At 40.2% G+C, this 24,051-nt stretch overlaps 1 protein-coding gene across 2 annotated transcripts in view; it reads left to right on the forward strand.

Moving 5' to 3' along the window:
- The window catches only part of PTPRO (protein tyrosine phosphatase receptor type O), a 148,617-nt gene that overhangs the window by 119,537 nt on the left and 5,029 nt on the right, over positions 1–24,051 (forward strand). The window contains exons 14-25 of one of the 2 annotated variants that reach the window (XM_036401773.2): positions 2,652–2,784; positions 4,103–4,223; positions 5,963–6,031; positions 9,827–9,910; positions 13,626–13,661; positions 14,650–14,731; positions 15,737–15,827; positions 16,334–16,410; positions 18,652–18,786; positions 20,257–20,379; positions 21,586–21,740; positions 23,611–23,746. In XM_036401773.2, coding sequence (XP_036257666.1) covers positions 2,652–2,784; positions 4,103–4,223; positions 5,963–6,031; positions 9,827–9,910; positions 13,626–13,661; positions 14,650–14,731; positions 15,737–15,827; positions 16,334–16,410; positions 18,652–18,786; positions 20,257–20,379; positions 21,586–21,740; positions 23,611–23,746 — 1,242 coding nt within the window. The remainder of the gene's footprint in view (positions 1–2,651; positions 2,785–4,102; positions 4,224–5,962; positions 6,032–9,826; positions 9,911–13,625; positions 13,662–14,649; positions 14,732–15,736; positions 15,828–16,333; positions 16,411–18,651; positions 18,787–20,256; positions 20,380–21,585; positions 21,741–23,610; positions 23,747–24,051) is intronic. The other variant, XM_036401774.2, reaches the window with a different exon arrangement.

Here is a 24,051-nt window from a genome sequence, read left to right on the forward strand (position 1 = left end):
GGAATGGGGAAAATAGACATATTAAATGCCATAAGATTTCTGATACATTATGTAATTTCTGGAGTACTTTATTCCTGGTTTTGAGATCTGTTGACTGAAGTTCACAGAGCTTCCTTGCTATTCCAAGAGTACCTTTATGCAAATGTGGCTGCTCCTCATGAATTTTAAATTATTTTTACTTCAGGGTATATTCTTCAAGACCCACCTCCTGAGCCTCACATATGAACCTCCTTTTCTCTCTGTCCAGTCAGGTACCTGTGCTCAGCAGCCAATTTAAATATAAAGTATTTAAATGGGTAATGCTGTTCAGTGAAATACAGAGAGCAGTAGTAGTTTTAATTCTTTGGCATTCAATGCTGTGCATCATGTGAGGTTTACTTTGTGCTTGAGCTGATGGTATAATGAATCACTGTGATTACATGCCACAAAACATTATTCTCACGTGCACTGTGACACATAATGGGGAATCATTGAGAAAAAAGTGAAAAATTACCTACTTAAACTACTGATTAACACATAGAAAAGACCTGTACACTCTTAAATCCTATGGAAGATCAGCCTGAATTATTTAATATTCTTTAAAATTGAGACAGACAATGACTAAAGGAAGAAAAAATGCTTATATGCACTTTAATCTTTTGGATCATTTAGATTCCACCTCTAGATTTCTGCTTTTTCATGCTGAATAGCAAAGTCCTGAAGTCTCGTATTTGTGTTCCCAGATGAAGGGAGGAATGATGAATCTGACTCCATGTTCTCAGAAGGCTAATTTATTATTTTAAGATACTATATTATATTAAAGAATACTACAGTAAACTATACTAAAGAATACAGAAAGGATACTTACAGAAAGCTAAAAGATAATAATGAAAACTTGTGACTCCTTCCAGAGTCCCAACACAGCTTGGCCCCAGTTGGCCATTGAGTGAAAAGAATTTACATGAAACCAATGAAACAATCACCTGTGGGTAAACAATGTCCAAACACATTCCAAAGCATCCAAACACAGGAGAAGCAAATGAGATAATATTGTTTTCCTTTTTGTCTGAGACTTCTCAGCTTCTCAGGAGAAAATCCTGAGCAAAGAGATTTTTCAGAAAATATGATGGTGGCAGTAAAGTCATTATCATCACTTACCAGAGATTCAAAATAGTGATGGGATCAGGCAAGGAAAGTACCAGAGGATTTGCAACTTCAGTTCAGAGCAGATCTGTTTTAAGAACATGAGGAAAAGACTGCTTCATCTGGCAGATGCTTCAGTGGGTGTCTCATTGTTGACAGGAACATCTGGCACTGGATAATGCAGAGATTGTCAGCTCACTCCTCATTAGATTCATCACTCTCTTTTCTGTCTCCATGAAAAACTGGGAAGGGCTCCTTTCTGAACTGTAAAAAGGGATGCTTTCCAAGTAGGCTGGTGAAAATTCTTTGTGATTTTCCATGCTAGTTACATGAGCATTTTTGTCCCTTCCCTACATCTTTAAATCAGTGAAATGAAAAGCAGCAGCTTTCTGATTTCGAACATCTTGGACTTGAGTTGACTAATTTAAATTTCCCAGAGGGGAAAATGGAAACATGCAACCAAGTCCAATTGCCAAAATGTGGCTCCTCCTTTCAGCTCAGGCAATAAAAGTCTCCTCCTTTTACACTCATGTAATTTCATCTGCACAATGTACCTCAGAATTGCTCTGCAATAGGAGTTTAGGATTAGCCATGGCTACAACAGGCTCTTGGAAATATCTGGTGCTTGGGACCTGTTACAGCACCTTGCATTCCCCATCTGGAGGGGGTTCATTCATAAAACTTCTCCTTTTCTCCCTTCTAAACCACTGGCTCAGTGTCCCTGTTTTTACAAGTGTTACCCACCCATGGTTCTGCTGGACAGTCCAGAAAACAGAGGGCATTAAGGAACTCTTTCTTTAACTCATGTTTTGTTCTTGCTGTATTTGTTTTCTCTTGCTCTATCAGCATTTAAAGTCCACAAAAGGGCTCACAAGGGTCATAGTAATTAACACATTGTATAAATGTGTTATGTAGTTTCTGCCAGCTAGAAAAACTGAGGTGTAGGGTGTTTGATTATAATTATTACCAAAGACTTTGCTCTAGCTTTGTTTTATACCTTGGCTACTCAAAAGTGCTCACAGGTCTCCACGCCCAGAGGAACTGCCTCAGAGGCAGAGATTTCATGCATTCAAACCAGAATTGTGATTTCAGTCATGGCAGAGGTTGTGACTGCCTTGGTTGTTCTTTGAATAAAAATAACTTGGTTTTCCTCCTACCTGTGTGGCTTAGAAACCAGAACTCAGGAGCTGTCTCCACCTCTGGGATGTCCTGGAGGTCTCAGTGCTTTCCCCTACCACTCATATGCCTGATTAACCCACTCTGGGCACGTGTCCTTCTCCCCAAAAGGCTCTGAGGTCCCTGGAGTGCTCTGGGGTGTTCTTGCAGCTGCATTCACCCCTGTTCCTCCCCTTTTCTGCCAGGCTATCTGCCTGCTGTCAAGGGCAGTCCCTGGTTCCCTTTCCTGTGTTTCAAAGCTCTGATTTCTTCCACCAGATCTGGCTTTACCTGTCAGATACACGAAACACTGATTTGTGCTCTGGCATTTATGGGAGAGACGAACTCCTGTGTGATTTTCCTTGTGTCTGCAGGAACCTGTCACTGTCTCCTCACACGTTGTGACCATTTCCAGCCTGACCCCTGCCACTTCCTACAACTGCAGCGTGACCACCTTCAGCCACAACAGCCCCAGCATCCCCACCTTCATTGCAGTTTCCACCATGGGTAAGCAGCACTTCCCTGCTTTCTTCTTCTTCCTCATCCAGCTACATCTGTTCCCCTGTTGTATTTGCATTCCCCCAGATAAAGGAAGGAATGATGACTCTGACTCCATGTTCTCAGAAGGCTCATTTATTATTTTATGATACTATATTATATTAAAGAATGCCATACTAAACTATACTAAAGAATACAGAAAGGATACAGACAGAAGGCTAAAAAGATAATAATGAAAACTTCTGACTCTCTTCAGAGCCCCGACACAACTCGGCACTGATTGGCCAAAGAATCAAAACAATTCACATGAAACCAATGAAACAATCTCCAAACACATTCCACATGAGCAAAACAGAGGAGAAGCAAATGAGATAATTTTTTTTTCATTTTTCTCTGAGACTTCTCAGCTTCCCAGGAGAAAAACCCTGGGCAAAGGGATTTTTCAGAGAGTGTGAATGCCACATTTCCCCTTGCTTTTTAAAGCTGCTCTTTGTAATGCTGGCCCCAGGGGTTGTTTATGTCATCAAAAGGGTGCCAGGTGTTGATGGGATGGGGGAGAAGCTTTGGGAAGCCCTTAGAAAAGGCTCCACTTGGAAAATATAAACTAGGGGCTCAGTTCTGGACTGGGTTTTAGAAATCAGGGATGGAGTCTGTGGTGTCAATACTAACATCAACTGCTTGATGATATTTATGGAGAAAAATGTTTTCTCAGCCAAGCCCAAACGAGAGGAAAATCACATTCATAAGCTGTTAAGGCTTCCTGCATTCAGTAAAGAAGCAAGAGAGAAGAAAGGTCTCTGCAGGATCCTTAGCAGTCACAGCCAAAAGGCTCCTGAGGGAGGATCCCTGGGCATGTCATTTTCCAGAGTAATTAAGCAATTTCCACCCAGTATGTTGCAAATTCTCAGTTTATTATTTTGCTTCTGGGTCAGAAAAAGCATTGATTATTGTTGAAGAACAACTTCAGAGTGGAAATGTGCTTTGGAGACATAGATGATGATGAATATCTGTATTTTGCATTACATTCACCGTTTTCCCTTGTGTTATAAATGTCAGCTAAAGAGGAAAAAAATAATAAATCAGAACATGTTAAAGTTTAACAAAAATGCCAGGGTGAAGGCATTTCCCCAAAGAAATTTTCTAAGAGCAATAGCTACTCAAACTCTCCCCTTATCTCCTGTGGTAGATTTTTCTCTCTCTAACACTCCAGGTTCTTTGAGATAAGTTTAAGAAAATGGCATTATCAAAACTCAGTGAAAAACAAAACCAGGGAAAAATGTCAATGCTTCTGAACTGAATAACTGAGAGCAGCTTTCTGTATGTACAGTCACTGAGATGAACCCCAATGTCGTGGTAATCTCTGTGCTGGCCATCCTCAGCATCCTCCTGATTGGGCTGCTGCTGGTCACTCTTGTTGTCCTCAGGAGAAAACACCTACAAATGGCAAGGTAAGTCCAGATTTATGCTAATTACAAAAAAACCACCAAAAACAAAAACCCAAAAAAAGCCAAAAAACTAAAAAATCCCAAGAAAAACCACACCAAAAAAAAAAAAAAACCCAAAAAAACCCACCAAACAACCCCAAAACCAAACCAAACAAACAAAAAAAACCCAAAGAAAAACTCTAACCAGACACTCAGTAACATCATGACAATAGTTTCAGCTGAGAATGCTTTTGTGTGGGTGCTGCTTGAGGTGCTTGTGAACAAGGTATCTCCAAAAGAGTTGTTTTGCTGCTGTTGAAAACATCCTCTCCTTGTATCTATTTTCACTCCTGACCTGACTGACAAGATTCAAGCTTTGTCTTATTTTGAGCCATGGAGGATTGAGTCCATAAGTGCAATCCCATATTACAGAAGGGTTTTGTCAGGGACTTTAATGATAATTAGGATCTGAGGCAAATGGGCATGAGCAGGACATCAAGGTTCTTTGCAAGTCTTTGATATGGTTTGGAACAGGAGATTTTTTTCCATACCATAAGATAACATTTTCTAGAAGGTCTCTCTCTCACCATGTGCCAGTCTGCACCAATCATCTGTTCCTGAATATTGAAATTCAATTTCCTTTTCAAGGCAATCTTACCTGCAGTAAGATAACAGTTCACTTTAACGGGGATTGTTCTGGCCTCTGTGAGCTGTGGAAGTTTCCCCAAACCCTATATATTCTCTGTGTGTGTGTATATATATATATATATTTATAAAATTGGTTTACCTATTAGTTTTGAAGGTGCCACAACGTCTTTGTCCTTTTATAATCTATATAATATATTTTATATTAATTTACTGTACTGTGTCAAGAAAGGAAACTATTTCATGTAAAAAAAAACTTATGTAAAAAATCTTGTGCTTAACTACCTAGTAGATGCTGCATTTTGTGTGTTGTGTCTTGTCTATATATTCCATGCAATAGATGACCACATCACACATATGTTTCAAGTTATCTTTTTAAGAAAACATTATATAGTTTGTTCGTTTTGCATGTAATTTGCTCTGAAATTCCCAGCTAAATTAAATCTTTTCTATTTAATTACTGAGCAGCCAGCCCAAAGCTTTTTCTCTTCATCACTGCTTCTAGCCACAGAAGATAAACACCCCAGAAGGAAATTTTAAAAAAATAAATCCAGAAAGAAGCTGCAAGCAATTGTTTGCTTAAATCAAGAAAATAATCGAGTTAGTTTATAATTCATAGCTGAAAATAATGGGCTTGTGATAAAAACACTACTAGAATGTTATTCAGGATTTTTTTTCTTTTCCCTCCAGTTATTTTCATGACTCAAAATTACCTATAATTATCCTGTAAAAAGGATAAAATTAAACAACTTCTCCTTAGGGTAGAAACAATGACTATTTAGTATAGAAAGGTAAATATTGAACCTGTGCACTGAGGCCAGTGCCATGCTATGGAAAGCACAAATCTGGACAGAAGATAAGGTCTATTTGAGAATTTCATTCTTTTGAAGCATTTTGAGGCAATTTGATCTCAGATGGTGTTAAATATTTATTGGTTTTAGACAATCACATTAAGGGGTTCTAGTTATGCTCATAGATTATCTCAGACCTAGTCACAGATGTGAGTGTTCAGCACTTCCCTGCAACTCCAAGAGTTAAATCTCTGTTAAATCAAATTCTTTGCAAGTGTTGTGAATCCAAAAATAGTAACTCTTTACCTAATGGTCTTCCTGGAACAGGGAGTGTGGGGCTGGGACCTTTGTGAATTTTGCATCTTTGGAGAGAGATGGAAAGCTCCCCTATAACTGGTGAGTGTTTGAAGCAAAGCTTATGTTTTCTTCCCCATCTCTGTTTTTTGGCAAATGTTATCTGTAATCTTATAGTGCTTATTTTTTATGTCATTGCTGTCCCTCTTTAGGATAAAACCACTAGGCTTGTTAATTTTGTATTTTATCCCTTGAATGTATTTTATTTCTTGAATGATCACTGAAGACATGCATTCTGTCACCTGCTATTTTTAGTAGGCAGTGATGTACCTGCATGTCAGCCAAGTTGCATAGATGTGTTTGGGGAGGATTTTTTTTCCCTTTCTCTTACAGACCTATTTCCTAAAATAACACTACTGTAGAAACTTGATCTATAAATTCATTAGCACTTCCATGTATTTGCATCCAGGAGTAAGCTTATTTGTAGATAACTAATTACCAATAGTCTTCATACAGTGCCTTTAATAAATATTTCCTTATGTTACAAGACAAGGACAAGCCAACTCAAATATATACTGTAGCTTAATGTTCAGTGCTGTTGAAAAAAACAACAAAGAAACCCACCTAAATATATCTTGCTAGTCTAGAAAATCACCTGCAAGAATTGCAGGCACTGATATGGACTGTAAATCATCCCTGTCACCATCAGCTGAAGTATTTGAACAAAGAAAATCTGTAAGATTAGCTTTTATAGAAGTAAAAGGCTCTGAGAACCACCTGAATGGCAGTGTGAATCTGCCACCCCTATTTTCATAATCATCCCTATTTTGATAATCAAATAAATGGTAATGACAGAGCCAAGGTTTTCTGTTCTGTTGTTAGCAAGCTCTGCAAAAACCTCTTCTCTTCCAAGGCAAGTCCAAGCACAGACACTTAAAAGGATGACATCAGCCCCATTCCAGTAGGTCAGGAGTAAAAACGTGCCTTTACACCCATGGTCAGCTCTGCTGACAGCTGAGAAGTTGGAAAGAAAAGTTGGTGCACAGGGAACTGCTTTCCATGACTCACAGGACACAGCCTGCCAGCCAGGCTGGGATTAACTGGATTGACACTGCACCACCACAAGCCTTTTGCTAATAAGCTGCAAACTGAACTAACAAGCCCAGCAAATCTTGTCAATATCTCACTGTGCTGCTAATTAACTGGTTATTAAACAAGCTTCACTTGCTTGGTTTAGCTTTAATAGCAGCCAGCTGTGTGCAGTACAAATGAAACCATCCCTCAGCTTCTCTTGCTTGGGCTATATTAATGGCAAAAAAAGTCAGAAGATCAAACACTCATGTTAATTAAATAGCCAAGCTTGAATGAAATTACTGAACTAGCAACAGATGTTAATAAAACCATAAAAGGCTCTTTTTTCTTTTTTAATGGGAAGGGAATTAATAGGTTTGGATGTGAAAGTGAGGGTTCTTCTTGATTTAGCATATATGTGTGTGTGTGTGTGTGTGTGTATGCATATATGTATACATAAATTAAGTTATAAAATATAAACTGAGGAAAACATTCCTGCTTAATATCTCCACAAACTTTTTGTAACTGAAGGCAGTGTGTCCTTATCTTACAGTCCTTATTTCTCTGAGAGTTGTTTTGTGTGCCTCTGTTGTCTAATGTCAAGAGCAGATTCACAATCCATGAAGGCAGCCAGGTGGGAAATTCAGCCCTAAAAACAGAGAGAAGGATTGGCTCATCCCAGGGGTCCAGTCAGGGAGCCATGGGCATATCCACTAATTCCTAAGGGAAGCTCAGCTGACTTTTCAGGGTTTCAGCAATCTCTGCATCTCCTCCTTTTAATTAAGTTGTTCTGTATGCCTGAGCAGGATGTGAAGGACTACATGATTGCAGAAAAAAACAGTATTGTATTTATTAGGCAATTACACATTTTTCATATGTTGAATAAAATAAATTGCTTTAGCTGTCAGAGCTCCTAGTTTGTGAATATAAATCAGTTTGCAAGTATGTTAGCCAGTGATTTGATAAAGTGTGGAAAATTCTTGTGAGGATTGCCAATAAAATAAGCCCAGGCTTGAATAATTCCTCTGCCTCTGCAGGCAAGAGGAAGTAAAAGCCTTATGTGGAGTTACTCAAAGGAAGGAGAAGTATTCCAGCAACATCATCACTTCTCTCTCCAGAGCCTGCTGGAAACCTCTGTGGCACCAGAGACCTGTACATGGAAAACCAAATTTCATCCTCAGTCCAGCCCCATAGAAACTCAAACAACAAATAAGCCTTAAGGGTCTAATATCAAATCAGGGTGACCCCAACACAGTGAATGATTGGCATCTGACTCTATTGACTCAGAATTCTGAAAAAATGCTTTATTAAAACTATATTATATTACATTATACTATACTATACTAAATTACATAGTAAAGAAAACTCTTGACTGTCTCCTGAGAGTCAGGACACAGCTTTGAGAGATTGGTTAATTAATATAAATAACCATCACCACAATCCAATTGCCAAATCCCTTCAGGTACGAAATCTTCCTAACACATTCTACATGTGCAAAAAGAACAGGAGCAGCAAGTAGAGATAAGAATTGTTTTCTCTTCTTCTCTCTGTGCTTCTCCAGGAAAAAAACTGGGAGAGAGAATTATCTCTCTCTGTTCAGAGGATGTGAATGCCACAGTCTGATTCTGCAGTTGTTGGGGTGCATGATTGACCAGGAAGGGCTCCTGCCTCTGGCTGAGCCACACAAATCCTACAAAGCCTGGGGCAGGTGCCCTGCAGAAACTGCACTGCCCATTTCCTCTGCAGCAGCAAAACTCATTAAAGCATAACTTGGAGTTTTCACTGCATGGGCAGAAGATTTCCTCACTGGCTGGAAGATTGAGATTAGAGATGATTCAATTTGACATGACTTATTTATCAGGGAAAACAGAGTGTCTACCAACTTCATAAGAGCCAAGGGTACTGAACAAGGAAATTTAACTTTGTGTTTCCTCTTTAGAACAGCTGCAGAAGGGTGGTATCACTTTTAAGGCAGCAGATTTTCTGATGGGGAAAAAACACCATGAAGGGTGTACTTGACTAAAAAAAAAAACAAACCTTTTACTGGAGTCAAGTTTTTTTAAGTTCTATGAGTTTTTCTTATTTGCAAAATACCTGAAGCCCATTTCACCAATAGATAGAACAGGGTTTCCTGAATTAATGCACACAGAACCTGGTAAACAGCTTGCAAGTACAGAAGTTTAGAATGATTTTGTACTCATATTTCCTTTAGCCATAGTAAAATCTGCTGTAGATAGAATTAGAAGAACTGTTCAAGAACTGTTTAGATGAAAACATAGGAAATAATTTAAAGCACTCTGCAAAGTATTATAGGGATGCCTTGAGAAATCTGACTCAATAGAGGGTATTAAGAGATGTTGGAAGCATCTGAATTTATCTCTGATATAGATCTGCTATCCACAGGATCACTTGCAGGAACAAACGTGGGAGATAAAGTATGTGATAAAAACAAACCATATCAGTACTGAATATCTCAAAACATTGAAAGTAGGCTTAATACTACCAATGCAATGGCTGGAAATCTGTTAATGATGTTTTCCTACCCACTTTATTCTCTGAAAATTAGGAATAACAGGCCTGAATCAATATGATAAAACATAATTATTTTAACCACATAGAATTTTGTATTGGATAGCTGAAAGTCCTTCAGGTTGAGGAGGAAAAATTCTAGGGATGCTAATAATTTTTTAGGAAGTAAGTAAGAAGTAGGATTGATGAGTTTAGTTGATTTTTAAAATAGAATTTGCTGATCTCCTGATTTCTGTTTGTCTTACTAACTCTCCTCACTTTTTCATCTTTATGTATGTTATTTATTAATGCTCACAGGCGTAGAAGTGTATTTGCTTTCCTAACTCTGCTACCCTCATGCCTTTGGACTGATTATCTTTTGGCATTTTATGTTAATCCTTGGTAAGTGATTTACTTGTTTTTCCATATGCAATGTGTAAGCAATGTGAATTTCTATGACATGAAAAATGTGTGGTACCTTTGCTCTCAAATGGGTCAAAGCTTTTGGAGATAAAATTTTGCACTGGAACATGGACTGGCGAGGATGTGGGTATCAAAGTATTTGCTACCCTACTTCATCTGGTTTGTCTGCTTATTCTCCAACCCATTTTGGTATTAAAAAGCTAATCTGACAGTGATCATCATATCCATCTCATTGCTGTCTTTGCAATTTTTGCTGCTTCGTGATAAGTCCTGGCTTCTTCTGTCCTGGTTATTTACATGTTCATTGCCTGGCACTGACTTCTGCTGCTGCTGTTCTATTACTAAAACTGCTTGACTGTGCCCCACCTGTTTGGTGTGTGATGTCAAATACATTTGTTTTTTAAAGGTGCTCTTATGCCCTCCTGATGTCAGTAAAAGTTTTGCTTTTGAAAAAAAGCTGAGAATGAATACAACTAGAAGTCCCAAAGAGTAAAAATAGGTTCCCTGTGTGCACATCTCATTGTGTATGTGGGTATATTTAATATATAGTCTGTAAATAATTTATAAGGATTTAGTAAACACCTGATTGTTTTCTTGAAAATACCTAACAAAGTCATTCCTCTTCTTAGAATCAGAATTGTTTTACAAACCATTTAACAAATAATTATAATTGACTATGACCCAAAATTGCCTAATTAATATAAACTTAAGAAACTTAAGTTCCTGATGCCCTCGGGTCCAAGTTTTAGGGTTTTACAAAAAAGGTGGTCCTGAGGTTAAGATTTTATTTCCCTAGCATTTTCCTGGTCTTACCATGAGGCACCAAAGCCCTGGTAGGCAGACATCAACATCTTCAGCAGAGGGAATTTTGAGACTGATTTTCCTTGAGTGGGTCTGTAGAAAAACCCATCCAAATTTTCAGTGGGCCTTGAAATGTAAGTAAAGAAAGGTCCATTTCTTCTGTCAGAAAAGCAAAAGTGTGTTCTCCACACACACCTCACTGAGGAGCCACGTGAGGGTATTCCCCACCTCTCCAATGTTATTATATATTATGTTATGTTACGTTATATTATGTTATATTATGTTATATTATGTTACATTATATTCTTGGAGCTCGTGTGGTGTAAACTCAGCTAACTCTCAAGCTGCAGAGGTGGAGGGTCTGATGCCTTGTGCAGGCTGCCCTAGAGCAGAGGCTGGACAGAGCTAAAGAATAAAGCAGGAATTTATTCAAAGGATTTCCTCAATGGATCCACCTTGGGCAGCACAAAAGCCCAGCCAAGGCTGCACCCAAGATGAACCAAAATGGCCCCAAAATGCATGACTGGGCACGGGTCTCTCCCTGGGATCAGTTCTGCTCCATTTGCATCTTGCAGTTCATTGTCCCATTCCAGCTTTAGCCCCTGCAGTCCCACCCTGCTTGTTTTTCTCTCTCCAGCCCACGTTGTTTGTGCTTTTGGGCCTGAGATTTGGATCATTTGTCCTTGGTCCCCAGCTAGAGAAGGAATTGTTTTGTCTCCCTGCTCTGTGCAGAGAGCTCACTATCCCGTAATGTGAAGCTCAGAACTGCATACTAAAGCAGCACAGAATCTGAAAAATATAAGAGCTAAAACCTGAGGCATCAGGTCAGGCAAGCAGGTGATTATTTTGGAAGTCACACTGAGCTCTCTTAGTTGGTCAGAAAGCCCAGAGCGGCCACTGTGAATGGCACTGCTGCAGAAATGTTATCATCTTTTGTCCCACCGCCTTTTTTCTTTTATTATTCATTCATTCACCTCTCCAGATGCCTATCTTTCTTCAGAGGTTTCCCCTTCAATCAATCTACCTGTTTCAGTCTAGATGATTAAGTTTACAGGAGCTGAAATGGAATGAGATGAGATTAATCCCTCTCTTTGTATTTTAATATGTAGACTAAATGGAATAACAGATGAAACACCAGCTAATGTTTCAAAGGTTTTTGTTTTGCACATAAGCTGGTTTAAAACATTTATGAATGTTCAGGAAACAATTGCAATGGTAAGAAACAAAGGCCTCTTGAGACTATCAAAGCACACAAAATTCTTGCTGAGAAATGTTTGTCAATCATTTGTTTTATTGCCTCTTGAAGTGTTCCTTGGAGAAGCGTTCTTAGAAGCATTCCCATCATAAAGAGCATTTAGCTATTTTTTTTTCTTTTCAAATTAATTCTTATGTGCCTGACATTAAAAGGTTTGCAATAGTCACAGGGGATAGAGGTGTGTTGAATAATTTAGTGGAATTAATGTTAAGAGTTCACTGGAAAAAAAATCTTTGAAGATGGAAAATAAATACTACTAGTTTAGGTGTTCAGTACATATGAATGTAAAGATAACATGATAGGCTGAAGAGGTTTATAATATTTAATCTCCACATTAATACAAAGCTGGTATTGCCATAGCTCTTGCTAATTCTGCAGGCAAAGCTCCTCATCTAAATGGAAATGTACTTTGACACAATAACAGAATTACTACAGGTTGTGGCTGCTCTAGAAACTGAATATTTTGTAAAATTTAATTTTGGAAAGTAGCCCTTTATTTGTTTTTAATGGAGCTGCTAAACTTAACAAGGTAGAAAAATAAATATACTCTGTATAATTTCATTATTTAGAATTTAAAAGTGTTGTCCTTTAGTTTCCTAATTGAAGCAGTGAACAAAATGATCTAGACATAATTTTCATATCACCATGAAATTAAAAATAGCATCCTTATAATGTGAAAAAGAACTGATATTGTTTAATGCTCAGGAATTAAAAACTGACACTACTAAAATTCCTTCTGAGTGAGCAAGAATCTGTTTGAGTTCTGTGGCTGATTGAATGGAGATCGGTGTTTTTAGACCTCTAGCCAAGTACTTCCAGGGTGCTTGCTTTGTCTATTTAATTTTATTGTTGCTTAACTTCTTTTTGGCAACAACAAAATGAACACACACCCCCCTCCAAAAATCCACCCCCCTCCAAAAATCCCCGTGGTAGCTGCTGTAGGGCGGTGCTTAAGTCCAATCCTTTGGGTTTTACTGCTTAGCATACTCAGAAACCTGCTCACAACTGTGGCTAGTGAATTCCATCAGCCATAAATCATTGTTGAACATGACTGGCACAATTATCTCCAGCTGTTTAAAGTCAATTAAATGATCTAAGGTTTAAGCTTGAGTCCTGCTGAGGTCAGTAGGATATTTGCCATTGTCTTCATGTACCATCATAAGCAGGTTATGAGACAGGCCCTTTCTTTTTTCCTTCACCTTTTCCTGAATTTGCCAGTGGTGTTCTTGTCCCTTTACCCAACAGATGCTTCTCATTCCCAGGTGCTCTCCAGTGTTGACATCCAATTTTCCAAGCTTAGCTAGGCTCGGATCCTGGGGACTCAGCCCCAGTCCACCCAGAGCCAATGGGTCAGGATTTGTAGGGGACCCATGGCTTTTTCTGGGCACAGATTTTCCTTTCCAATGGCAGGTCATTCTCAGAGCCACAGAATGGGATGTGCATCTCACTGGACTCAACAGAAATCTTGCTATCAGCTTAAAATTATTTTAAGTTATTGTCCCCAGTCTCCTCCCTAGTATGATGAAAAAATACACATTTTTAAATCAGTGCTGTGTTTGAATAAAGGTTGTACAAGTGTTTAATGAACTGCTTAATTCATAAGTATGAATTAAAAACACTTCCTTTTTTTTTTTTCAGGAGTAAAAATGGATTAAAGAAGAGAAAGCTGACCAAGTATGCAACTTCTTTGATATTTGAAAGAATAAGTCTTAGACTAAATAGGCATTATGGAGTATATGGCATAGTGGTATTTCATTTACAAATACAGAAAACTTCTTGATAGACATATCCCAAGGGAGATACCTGAAAGCAGAAAACAAACACAAATTGGACAAAAACAATTCTGCTCAACAGATTGTAGTAAAACATACAAAATTAGTCAGCAGGGAAAAGATCAATTATCCAACTTAGTGATTTCAGCAGAGCTTATCCTTAGTTAAAAACTGCAAATGGTGAAAAATCTGGGATGCATTTGTTTGCAGTGACATTTCCCTTGTTGACATGGGGCTCTCATTACAGTTGTTGCTAGAACATCAGATCATTAATGCTAGCGGGTAAACAGGAGTAATTAAGTGGTGATAAGACAGGTTCCTTTGGGCATATTGCCTCCAAGTAAATGAGAAGATTACTGTGTACATGCTCCAGTAGCTTGTAAATTAGAGTATGATAATTAGGTGAGGGGAGCTGTTTACCTGTGTTTTGTTACTCACAGCATCAGCCTAATTATTTCTGTGTTATGTTCAGGGGCTGTGCCTGACTAACAGATAGATCTCACCTGGCAAAAAAACTTGTGGAAAGAGGGGAGACATTAAATCAAGGCAAATTCCTACTTACTGAAGCTCTCCATGGTTTTGTATAGTTATAGACCACCTTTTTTTAGCCACCATCTCTCTGGGAAGAGGGTTGGACTCATAATTACAAATGTGTGTAGTTGTCAAAGCCAGCAGAGAAAGTAGTCAGGGCAGTGGCATCCAAAATGTAATACACAAAATGTAATACATGTTGTGGCCCTGAACCACAAGGTTTGTCCTTATTTCTCTCTAGCATTAACAGCTGCAAATAGATATTTATGACTTGAAAGTATTCTGGGGGAAAGAAATGAAAAGTGCTACAAAAATCAGATTTGTTTTGAACCTAATTTCTCTGTATTTTTCTTTTAAAGCCCTGTCCAGCTGGATGATTTTGATGGATACATCAAGGATATGGCCAAAGACTCAGATTATAAATTTTCTCTGCAATTTGAGGTAAATCTCTTAGTATTCTGCCCTCTGCTACATGCCCAGAGCAGCTTTTTCAAGATGTTAAGGCTGCATGGTGTGCTCCTGTGTGCTCTGTGTTGGTTGATCTGAGCTGTTGCTGGGTGGGCCAGCTTCACTTCCTCCTCTGCAGAATTTAGAAGTGGAGCTTGGTGTTGTTAAATCCTGCATTTATTGAGCTGATTGGAGTGGCTCCTCACATTCAATCTGAGTTAACTGTCAAAAAAAACCACACTTGCTTTAAGTTTAGGGCATGCTGGCAACCTGAATTGAATTTGGGATTTTAATGGCTTTATTTTAGTTGTTTAATGTCCTTAATTTGAGAGGAAGCACTGAAATCAGGAAGTAGCATCAGAAATCTCTATAAGAGCAAGGAGATTTCTCTATGACAAGTTCAGGTTCCGTGTCTTAATTACTCAAAATTTAAAGTCAGTTTAGTAGTATAAAACTAAACCCCATCCCCTATCCTGGGGCTGTTTCTCAAAGATTAAGATGGAAAGCAGTGGGGAGGACTCTCAGGGTGTTTCCATGATTCCTTCTTGACAGCAAATTCCCCTGTGCAAATACATGTGACTACTGAAGATGATGACTAAAAAGATCTTCCAAGCATTTCCCCAGGACTAAAAGCCACTTGAGGATTTCAAGAAGCCTCTGTAAGGGGGGGCAGATGACCACCACAGAAATAACTTAGCCAGCCCCTGGTTTGACAGGATTTTTGGTTTGACAGTGAGTGTGGGTAGAGAGGAGCAATGCTGAGTCCCAGCTTTGGGATGGCAGCAGTGGGATGGCAACATCAGGAGGAGAAACCCCGGCACTGCTCTCCAGTTGCTTGGAGCCCAACTCATCAAAAAAAGGCAATCTGTCATCCTGCTGTCAATTTATAAAGTGATTTATGAGTGTTTTCTGTCTGCTACCTGCCACAAGTGATCACGAGGGGTTATTCTCTGAGCGTTTTTGAGGCTGACTTTGGCATTTTCCTTTCTGTTGTCTCAGGAGCTAAAGCTGATTGGGCTGGACATCCCCCACTTTGCTGCTGATCTCCCCATGAATCGCTGCAAGAATCGCTACACAAATATCCTGCCATGTAAGTACAACACACTAAATCCTGCTGAAATCCCTAGAGAGGGAAAGAAGAGCTCCAATAAGAAAATTGGAGAATCAGGAGATTTTTCTAAGGCTCATAAAAGCCTGTTCTACAATCCTGCTCTTACACAGAACCAGGGATGTTTTTATGTTAGCTTTGAATAGATGTAGCTTCCTGGAAATGTTTATCATGGCAAGAGCTTGGAGGTGAGAAACACAAGGTTTTTTATGCTGCTGAGTAGCGTTACTGTATTTCTCTTATGATTTTAATGAAGCCTAAGGGAGCCCAAAGAGACAGCACTTGGAGGGGTTGTTTGCAGAACACTAGTGATGCTGTGTCCATGTTTGCTGAAGCAAACATAGCTCTCTTAGTCAATACAAGAATTTTCTATTTTTTAATAGATTATTTTTGGCCATTCCTATAGGACTAATTTAAATTTTGCCTAGTTGGAGATGAGTGCCATATTTGAGAGGTGATTTTTTCCTAATTTCTGTTTCCTTTTACAGATGATTTCAGTCGTGTCCGCTTAGTCTCAATGAATGAAGAGGAGGGCTCTGACTACATCAATGCCAACTACATCCCTGTGAGTACAGAGCTCAGTGTCCTGCACACCAGGCAGAGCTGGGCCCCTTGAAAATAGCACAGCATTTCCTGGAAGCTCAGTCATGCTCTCAGCATCTCCCTCAGCTTCAGCTTCCAAATATTTTGCCTACAGGGAACAAGCACCAAAAAAAAAACCAAAAAAAAAAAAAAAAAAAAACCAAACCCAAAGAAAAGATAAAAAGGGGTGTAGGGGAAGGGTTTTGGCAAATTTTGCTGCAGTAGCTGTGAATCTCTGTGAGACTTTGATTGAACTGGTAGGGAAATGAACAGGAAATGTTAAAATGATTCAGTGGCCTTTTAAGATAGCGAGGGGAAACATAAATGTTCAAATGAGGAATTTTTCTAGATTTCTACTGCACATGGAAGAAAAGGGCTGAAGCAGACGCTCCAAATGCACAAAATGCACACAGCCCAGATGGTGTGTGGAGATAACTTCTGCTTTCTGCCTCTTCCCTGGTGCTTCCCCTGCTCCTCCCTCCACCTGGCAGAGAGCAGCCACTTACCAGGGGTAGCACCCACGGTTCCAGGATAATTACAGTGTACATAGAGCTGTAGGCAAATATTTTGACACTGGGGGTTGGCTGAAAGCTCATCAGCTCTCTCCGCTCTCCCCTGAGCTTGTGCAGTCACTCAGGCTTATCCCTGCCATGGCACAAGGGTTTGCCCCTCTGGTACCTCTGTGCTGTGGCTCAGTGAGGGCTGGAGAGCAGGAATTCCCTGGGCTTCTCTGCGTGGAGAGGAGGCAGGGAACCACTGCAGCCCTTTAGGAAGAGGCCTTTCACAGAGAAATGAGCATTTTTGCAGTCTGGCTGTAGCTAGGGCTGACTGTGGCTGTGCTGGAGAGAGCTGAGCCAGCGTTATGGAGAAAGGAGGAGCTCTTGGATGAGTCACTGGAGCCACTTCTCTGTCACTTTGGCATTGCCCAAGTGTGCAGTGTTGAGCCAAGTGTCTGTGCTTGGCTTCTCTGTGTCCAGGACATGAACCTGGGCACTCACACTGCAAAAATCAGGAACAAAAAACCTCCCAGGATGTAGAGCACAGGAAACTTCTGTCACAGGGGGACAGGATCTTAAGCAGCAGCCCCTCTCAGATGTTCAGTTCTGCTTTGCATATCTTTAGTTCTGCTTCTAGCACAGTGCTGACCATGGAAACTGGGATAAACACATGATGGTAATGCTGTTCTTTTTCTGATAATCAGTGCTCCACTGCCTCCAAACACAGAAACCAGGGGTGATCTACTCCTGTGCTAACAGGGATTTATCACTTGGGTCAGACACAGCCCATGCAGAACAGACAGCAAATTCTGTGTAGTGCAAAAAAAAACTGGGATTGAGCTCGTTTGCAGAGATGTCTGGAGGAAGCCATTTGTGGAAAGTGCTCCCAAATCACAAATAATTTTATGATCCATGTACAGTGGTGGCACAGATATTGCCCAATTTGCATGGGATCATGCTGTGTTTTGGATGTATTTTTTGCTCTTGCTAGGAATATAAAGTTACTTTCCAAATGCAGTTTTGATGATACAATCTCAGCAAATATGGTTATAGCAGATGCCAAAAGGGTCATTCTGTGGTCTTTCATTATAGTCCTAATAACAGTCTTTTGATTTTGGAGAGGAGAAAGGAATTTTTCCAACTAAAATCACGTTGATAGGTATAGTAAAGGGAATACATGCAAATGAAGCATCTTAGCATCTGTTAATGCATTGACTTATCATCTTCTCTATTATTTTAATCAGAAATCTAATTAATATTTTATTATTTTAAGGCCTCGTGACATAAACACATGTCTATAATCCTGTTCCATTGACACCAGTGACTAAAAATCACCACAGGCACTGCTTGGGATGAGCAGACTGGGTGTCTGTAACTGGTTTTGTGCCTATAACTAAACAAACCCTAAAGTTACATAATCTGGAACAAGCTGCAACTTTCTCTTAGGGTTCTTAGGTATTACCTGCTTTTTTCATGTTGCCTGTTTTGCTCTCTGGACAAATGGTTCCTGTGGTAACAGCTTAATCTTCTGCATTTTAGATTGCTTATACTTTGGGAGCATCAAAATCTAGCAAAAGCTGTCATCACAAAATAAATACAAAAAAATAATTTCTTTATATTAAAAATCACTTTTAGAAGTACAAATTCAACTTGGGCAAGCTAAAAAAAAAGAAAAATACATCTTCTGAAGCATATTAGTAAGCAGGACCCATCTCTTTGTCTTTTAGGGTTATAATTCACCCCAGGAATACATTGCTACCCAAGGACCACTGCCAGAAACTAGGAATGATTTTTGGAAGATGGTTCTCCAGCAAAAATCACAAATTATCGTTATGCTCACTCAGTGCAATGAGAAAAGACGGGTATGTAACAAAATCTTGTGTGCGGTGTTAAAGAAATCACTCTGAAAAAGAGCTTTTTTTATGCTGAGTCAATGTCTTTCCATTGTTTCTGATCATAAGGCAGCATCACAACCAGCCCTGGAATGGCATCTACCTTCCCACTTCAGGACCTTCTTCGACATTCCCTGATGTTCCCTGATCTCGTATGACCTCTTTTGACCTTTCTTGAACTTCTTTGTCCTTTATTGACCTTCTTGGACCTTCCCTGACTTGCTGCACCTTCATTGACTTTTCCTGACCTTCTTCAACTTTCTCTGACCTATCCTGACCTTCCCTGATCTTCTTTGTCCCCTTCTTACCTTTTCTGACCTTCTTTGATCTTCTTTGACCTGCTTTGACTTTTCCTGAACTTCTTTGACATTCTTTGACTTTCCCTGACCTTTTTCAACCTTCCCTGATTTTCCTTGGCCTTCTCTGACTTTCTCTGACTTTCTTTGTCCTTCTCTGACCTTCTCTTGAACCTTGACCTTTCATTGACCTTCCCTGACCTGCTTTGATGTTGACTTTCCCTGACTTTCTTTAACCTTCCTCCACCCTCTTTGAACTTCTTTGACGACCCCTGACGTTCTTCAACCTTTTCTGCCCTTTTACCTCCCCTGACCTTATTATGAAGCCTCTCCTCTTACATGAGAGACTGAGAGAGCTGGGACTCTTCATCCTGGAGAAGAGGAAGCTCCAGGGGTCTTGTCACTGTGTACAAATACCTGATGGGAGGGAATGGAGACAAGGGACTCTTAGTGGTGACTTGCCCAGTGACAGGTCAAGAGGTGATGTGCACAAATTAAAAAAACACATTAAATTCCTTCTGAAGTCAGGAAACATTTATTTACTGTGAGGGGGACTGAGCACTGGGACAGGTTTCCCAGAGCTTGTGGCATCTCCATCCTTGGAGATATTCCAAAGTCACCTGGACATGGTCTAGAGCTGGCTCTATGTGGCACTGCTTGAGAGAGGAGGGGCTTGAACAGGATGACTTCCAGGGGTTCCTTCCAGCCTCAGGCCTTCTGTGATTCTGCACTCTTAATTTTAAATAATTATAAAATACAAGTTCTATCTTTACATTTTCCTTTGATATCATAATAAAAATATTTGGAATATAATTTGGGGGGTTTATATGGACATTCTCTTTCCCAGCGTTTTGCTCCATTTAGACCTATTATAACAGGAAGAATAATAAAAGGCACTCTTTGTCTATTCTTCACTGCACTAAAGCTGCCCTTCTGAAAACTGATAAACAGCTGATGGCCACAATTAAATGGAAATGGTCAGACTGGAAGTCATTGCAGGATAAATTTCCTCTTTTTGCAGCAGCAAGTGAACAGTGCTGTAGGCATTGCTAAACCTGAGGTTTTGCCTCCTTTTGTGTGTGCTTCTTTCCATATGTGTATCTTCATATAAATACAAAAATGCCTGGATTTCCCCACATTTCAGGTGAAATGTGACCACTACTGGCCTTTCACAGAAGATCCTGTTGCTTATGGGGATATCACAGTGGAGATGCTGAGTGAGGAGGAGCACACGGACTGGGTGTACCGCAGCTTCCGAATCAGCTACGTGAGTGAAACCCTCTGCCAAAGGAGTGGTTGCAGTCCAGCCTTTCTCTAACTCTTGTCCATTTCTGGCATTGAGCAGGAAACACCTAATAGAGATCTATGTCCTTACCCTCACTTCACACAGGCAAATGATGAAATCACAAAACTTTCCCCTAAAATTGTCATCTCTGCATTTCTCAGCAAAACGCAAGGCTGAAACAAAAGTAGTACCAGAGCTCTGGATACTTCTGTGGTACCAATAATTACTGATAACAAATGTGTGAATTTCTTCCTTTCTATATCTCAGGCACACCTTTTTGCTATAAATTATTCAAAACTTGAAAATACCAATGGAAGAATCGAAAATAATTCTCAAAAGGACAATTCTGCAATAATCATATCTACCTATAAAATATTTAAACAAAAGTGAGAGTATGTGGTGTCCAAATTAAAGCTCCCCGGACTTTCCTCCCACCTTTGTTTCCTGCATCAGCTCATTGCCAGCACCATCTCATGAAGGAAAGTTTAAGGATAAGGAAGGAATGTGGAAAAAGCTGTGCACTGGCAATTCACCACTCACCCAGGACCTTATTTCTTGTGTTGAGGATCTTACTTCATCTAAAGCCACTAGAATTTTTAGCATTGTAAATGTGGGGTTTTTTATAATGAGCTTTTTTCCTAAATGTTTCTTCTGGTAATGGGTATTTCTTCCCTTTGGGTTGTTGTTTGTTTTGTTTGGGTTTTTTTCGTTTTTTTGGGGGGTTTTGGGGTTTTTGGGTTTTCTTTTTGTCCTTTTGGTTTTTTCTTTAAAACTTGAAAAGAAAATCTCTCAAGAGTCCAGGTTTGACTGTTTACCAACAGTGCTGTTCTTTATCTGTGGCAAAATGAGAAAAGGAGCGGGAATGGAATAAAAAGGGGAAAAAACCCAGAGTTGAAAAATGCAACAGTTCTTGATTTAAAAGCAAAATAAGATGGAACTACTACAGGGACCAAAGCAAAAAGCAATTCCCAAACCCAGAAACAGGAAGTTCATGTTGTTTTGGTAATGATGGCTTGATATCCCCCTACTTTGTGATTAACAAGTTTGTTTGTTCTTTGCCAATTTTTTTTTTATTGGCTTCAGTCTTTCAGGCTGTATGTGGTCAAAAAAAGCAAAACAAAAAATGACAAAGAAGCCCTCAATGTGACTGAGTGTAATGACATGCTGCTGTTCTGCTTGTCCCACCAGGCTGATGAGGTGCAGGACGTGATGCATTTTAACTTCACTGCCTGGCCAGACCACGGCGTGCCCACCACCAACGCTGCCGAGAGCATCCTGCAGTTTGTACAGATGGTCAGGCAGAAATCAGCCAAGACTAAAGGCCCCATGGTCATACACTGCAGGTAAATGCTTCAAGAAATAGTAGAAGAACAAGGTGTGACAATAAATAGGTTGGGAGACCATGAGAAATAGATGTTTTGGGTTTCTGCTCACCTGTTGGCTGAAGGTGGTTCTCTCCCATGGAGAAATTCATACAGGATATTGTTCTGTGAGTCTAAGTGCCAAAAAAGTGCTCAATAAGCCAGGGGAGAGATTTATATATTAAATTATGAAATCAGACCCTGTATTTACTGCTTAATTGTTCTAGGGAGGAACAAGAAGCAAGTATCAGAGAGCTGGGCAAAAGCTGTAGTATTTTCTTTTTTTCAGTGAGGATTCTTCTAGCAGCAAAGAGGGTATTTTCAGGTAGTACTTTTAGACTATACTATCTATACGTCTTAGACCACATAGATTAAAAATAAAAATGCTTCAAAATTAGTTGGAGGGGCAGAGAATTAGTGTATCGATCAACTCCTGCAGTAATGGTTCTCAGACTTTAAAGAAGGCACAGAATGAATTTATCAGTTAATCTGTCCAATTAACACATCAGAAGTTCTATTGTATTCATCCTATTTGAGAAATTAACACAACAAAAACCAAGTTAGAGACCTGTTTTGTGACACTTATGTTGAACTGTGCTGTGATGAGCTGTTAATCATTACTGCAAACACTTTCAAGGCTTTTCAGAAAAAGCATGACAAAACAGAAGAACGAACTTTTGTCAAGGTACACACAGCCTTAGCAGTAGGTAAGGTATTGGGATGCTGTGTGAAACTCTGTAAAACATCTGTGAAATCTGACTTAAACACCACATGCGAAGTTACAGTGCAAAGAATGGCACACACATGAGCATCTCTAAATGAAGGCAGTGTGTGTTTTTTCTAGTTGCTAAGCTTCCCTTTGGGGAAAATGGAGATTTTCAGCTGAGTAGTAGCTATTTTTGTCTCATGCTCCTAAGGCAGAAGTCCTGGAGTGCAGACTCTTCTGGTGATGCCTCAGGTTTTGGCTCTTATATTTTTCAGGTTCTGTGCTGCTTTAGTGTGTGGGTCTGAGTTTCAAATTAGGGGACAGTGAGCTCTCTGCAGCGAGCAGGGAGACAAAACAATTCCTTCTCTAGCTGGGGACCAAGGACAAATGATCCAAATCTCAGCCCAAAAGCACAAACACCGTGGGCTGGAGAGAGAAAAACAAGCAGGGTGGGACTGCAGGGGCTAAAGTTGGAATTGGACAAGGAACTGCAAGATGCAAATGGAGCAGAACTGATCCAAGGGAGACAGCCCAGGAGCGCTCGTGCATTTTGGGACCATTTTGGTTCATCTTGGGTGCAGCCTTGGCTGGGCTTTTGTGCTGCCCAAGGTGCATCCATGGAGGAAATCCTTTGAATAAATCCCTGCTTTATTCTTTAGCTCTGTCCAGCCTCTGCTCTAGGGCAGCCTTCAGAAGGCATCACTGGGGGGTTTGTCCTTTGGGGACAAACTGCTGATGTTCAGTGTCTTTGCAAGCCAAGGGCTTTGCATTGTGGAGTGCTGTGGAACTGAGTCCTACAGGTGTGACCCCCCACTCTCTCTGGGCATCCATTGCTCCTGAGCAGGTCTCTGTAGTTCTGACTCCAGCCCCTGGAGTTACAGGGCAGGGGTCTCAGGAAGTCAGTGAGGGGAGCAGTGACTGCAGGAAAAGCAGGGAGCTAAGGGTGGGTGAGGCTGTGTGTGCACATTCTGTGTGTGAGTGCATCCACTATGCCCAACCAAAGGGTTGTGTGCCACTAAATGAGGTCAACCAGCCTGCCTGGCCTCAGATCAGTTATATCTGATAGCTACAGATGCAGCACTCCTGCCCTTTGCAGTGCCTCTGGTTTTGCTGTGTGAGTGAACTGCATGTCTGTGTGTGTTGCAGCGCTGGTGTGGGGCGGACGGGAACGTTCATCGCCCTGGACCGGCTCCTGCAGCACATCCGTGACCACGAGTTCGTGGATATTTTGGGCCTGGTGTCGGACATGAGGTCCTACAGAATGTCCATGGTGCAGACAGAGGTAAGGTCTGTTCACTTCAGCACTGTGACAGTATTCTTGTGCCCATTTCATAACCCTCTGCAGCATGCTCATGACTCTTGTTCCCCCTGAATGTCACCATCATATTTTCTGAAAAATCCTCTTTGCCAGGATTTCTTCTCCTGGGAAGCTGAGGAGCCTCAGAGAAAAATGAAAACAATAATTATCTGATTTGCTTCTCCTGTGTTTTGCTGCTTTGGAATGTGGTTTGGACAGAGTTTACCAACTGGTCATTATTTCATTGGTTTCATGTGAATTGTTTGAACTTAATGACCAATCACAGCCAG

This window comes from Molothrus ater, chromosome 5 (genome assembly GCF_012460135.2).
Source record: "Molothrus ater isolate BHLD 08-10-18 breed brown headed cowbird chromosome 5, BPBGC_Mater_1.1, whole genome shotgun sequence".
In the NCBI taxonomy this organism is placed as follows: Eukaryota; Metazoa; Chordata; class Aves; order Passeriformes; family Icteridae; genus Molothrus; species Molothrus ater.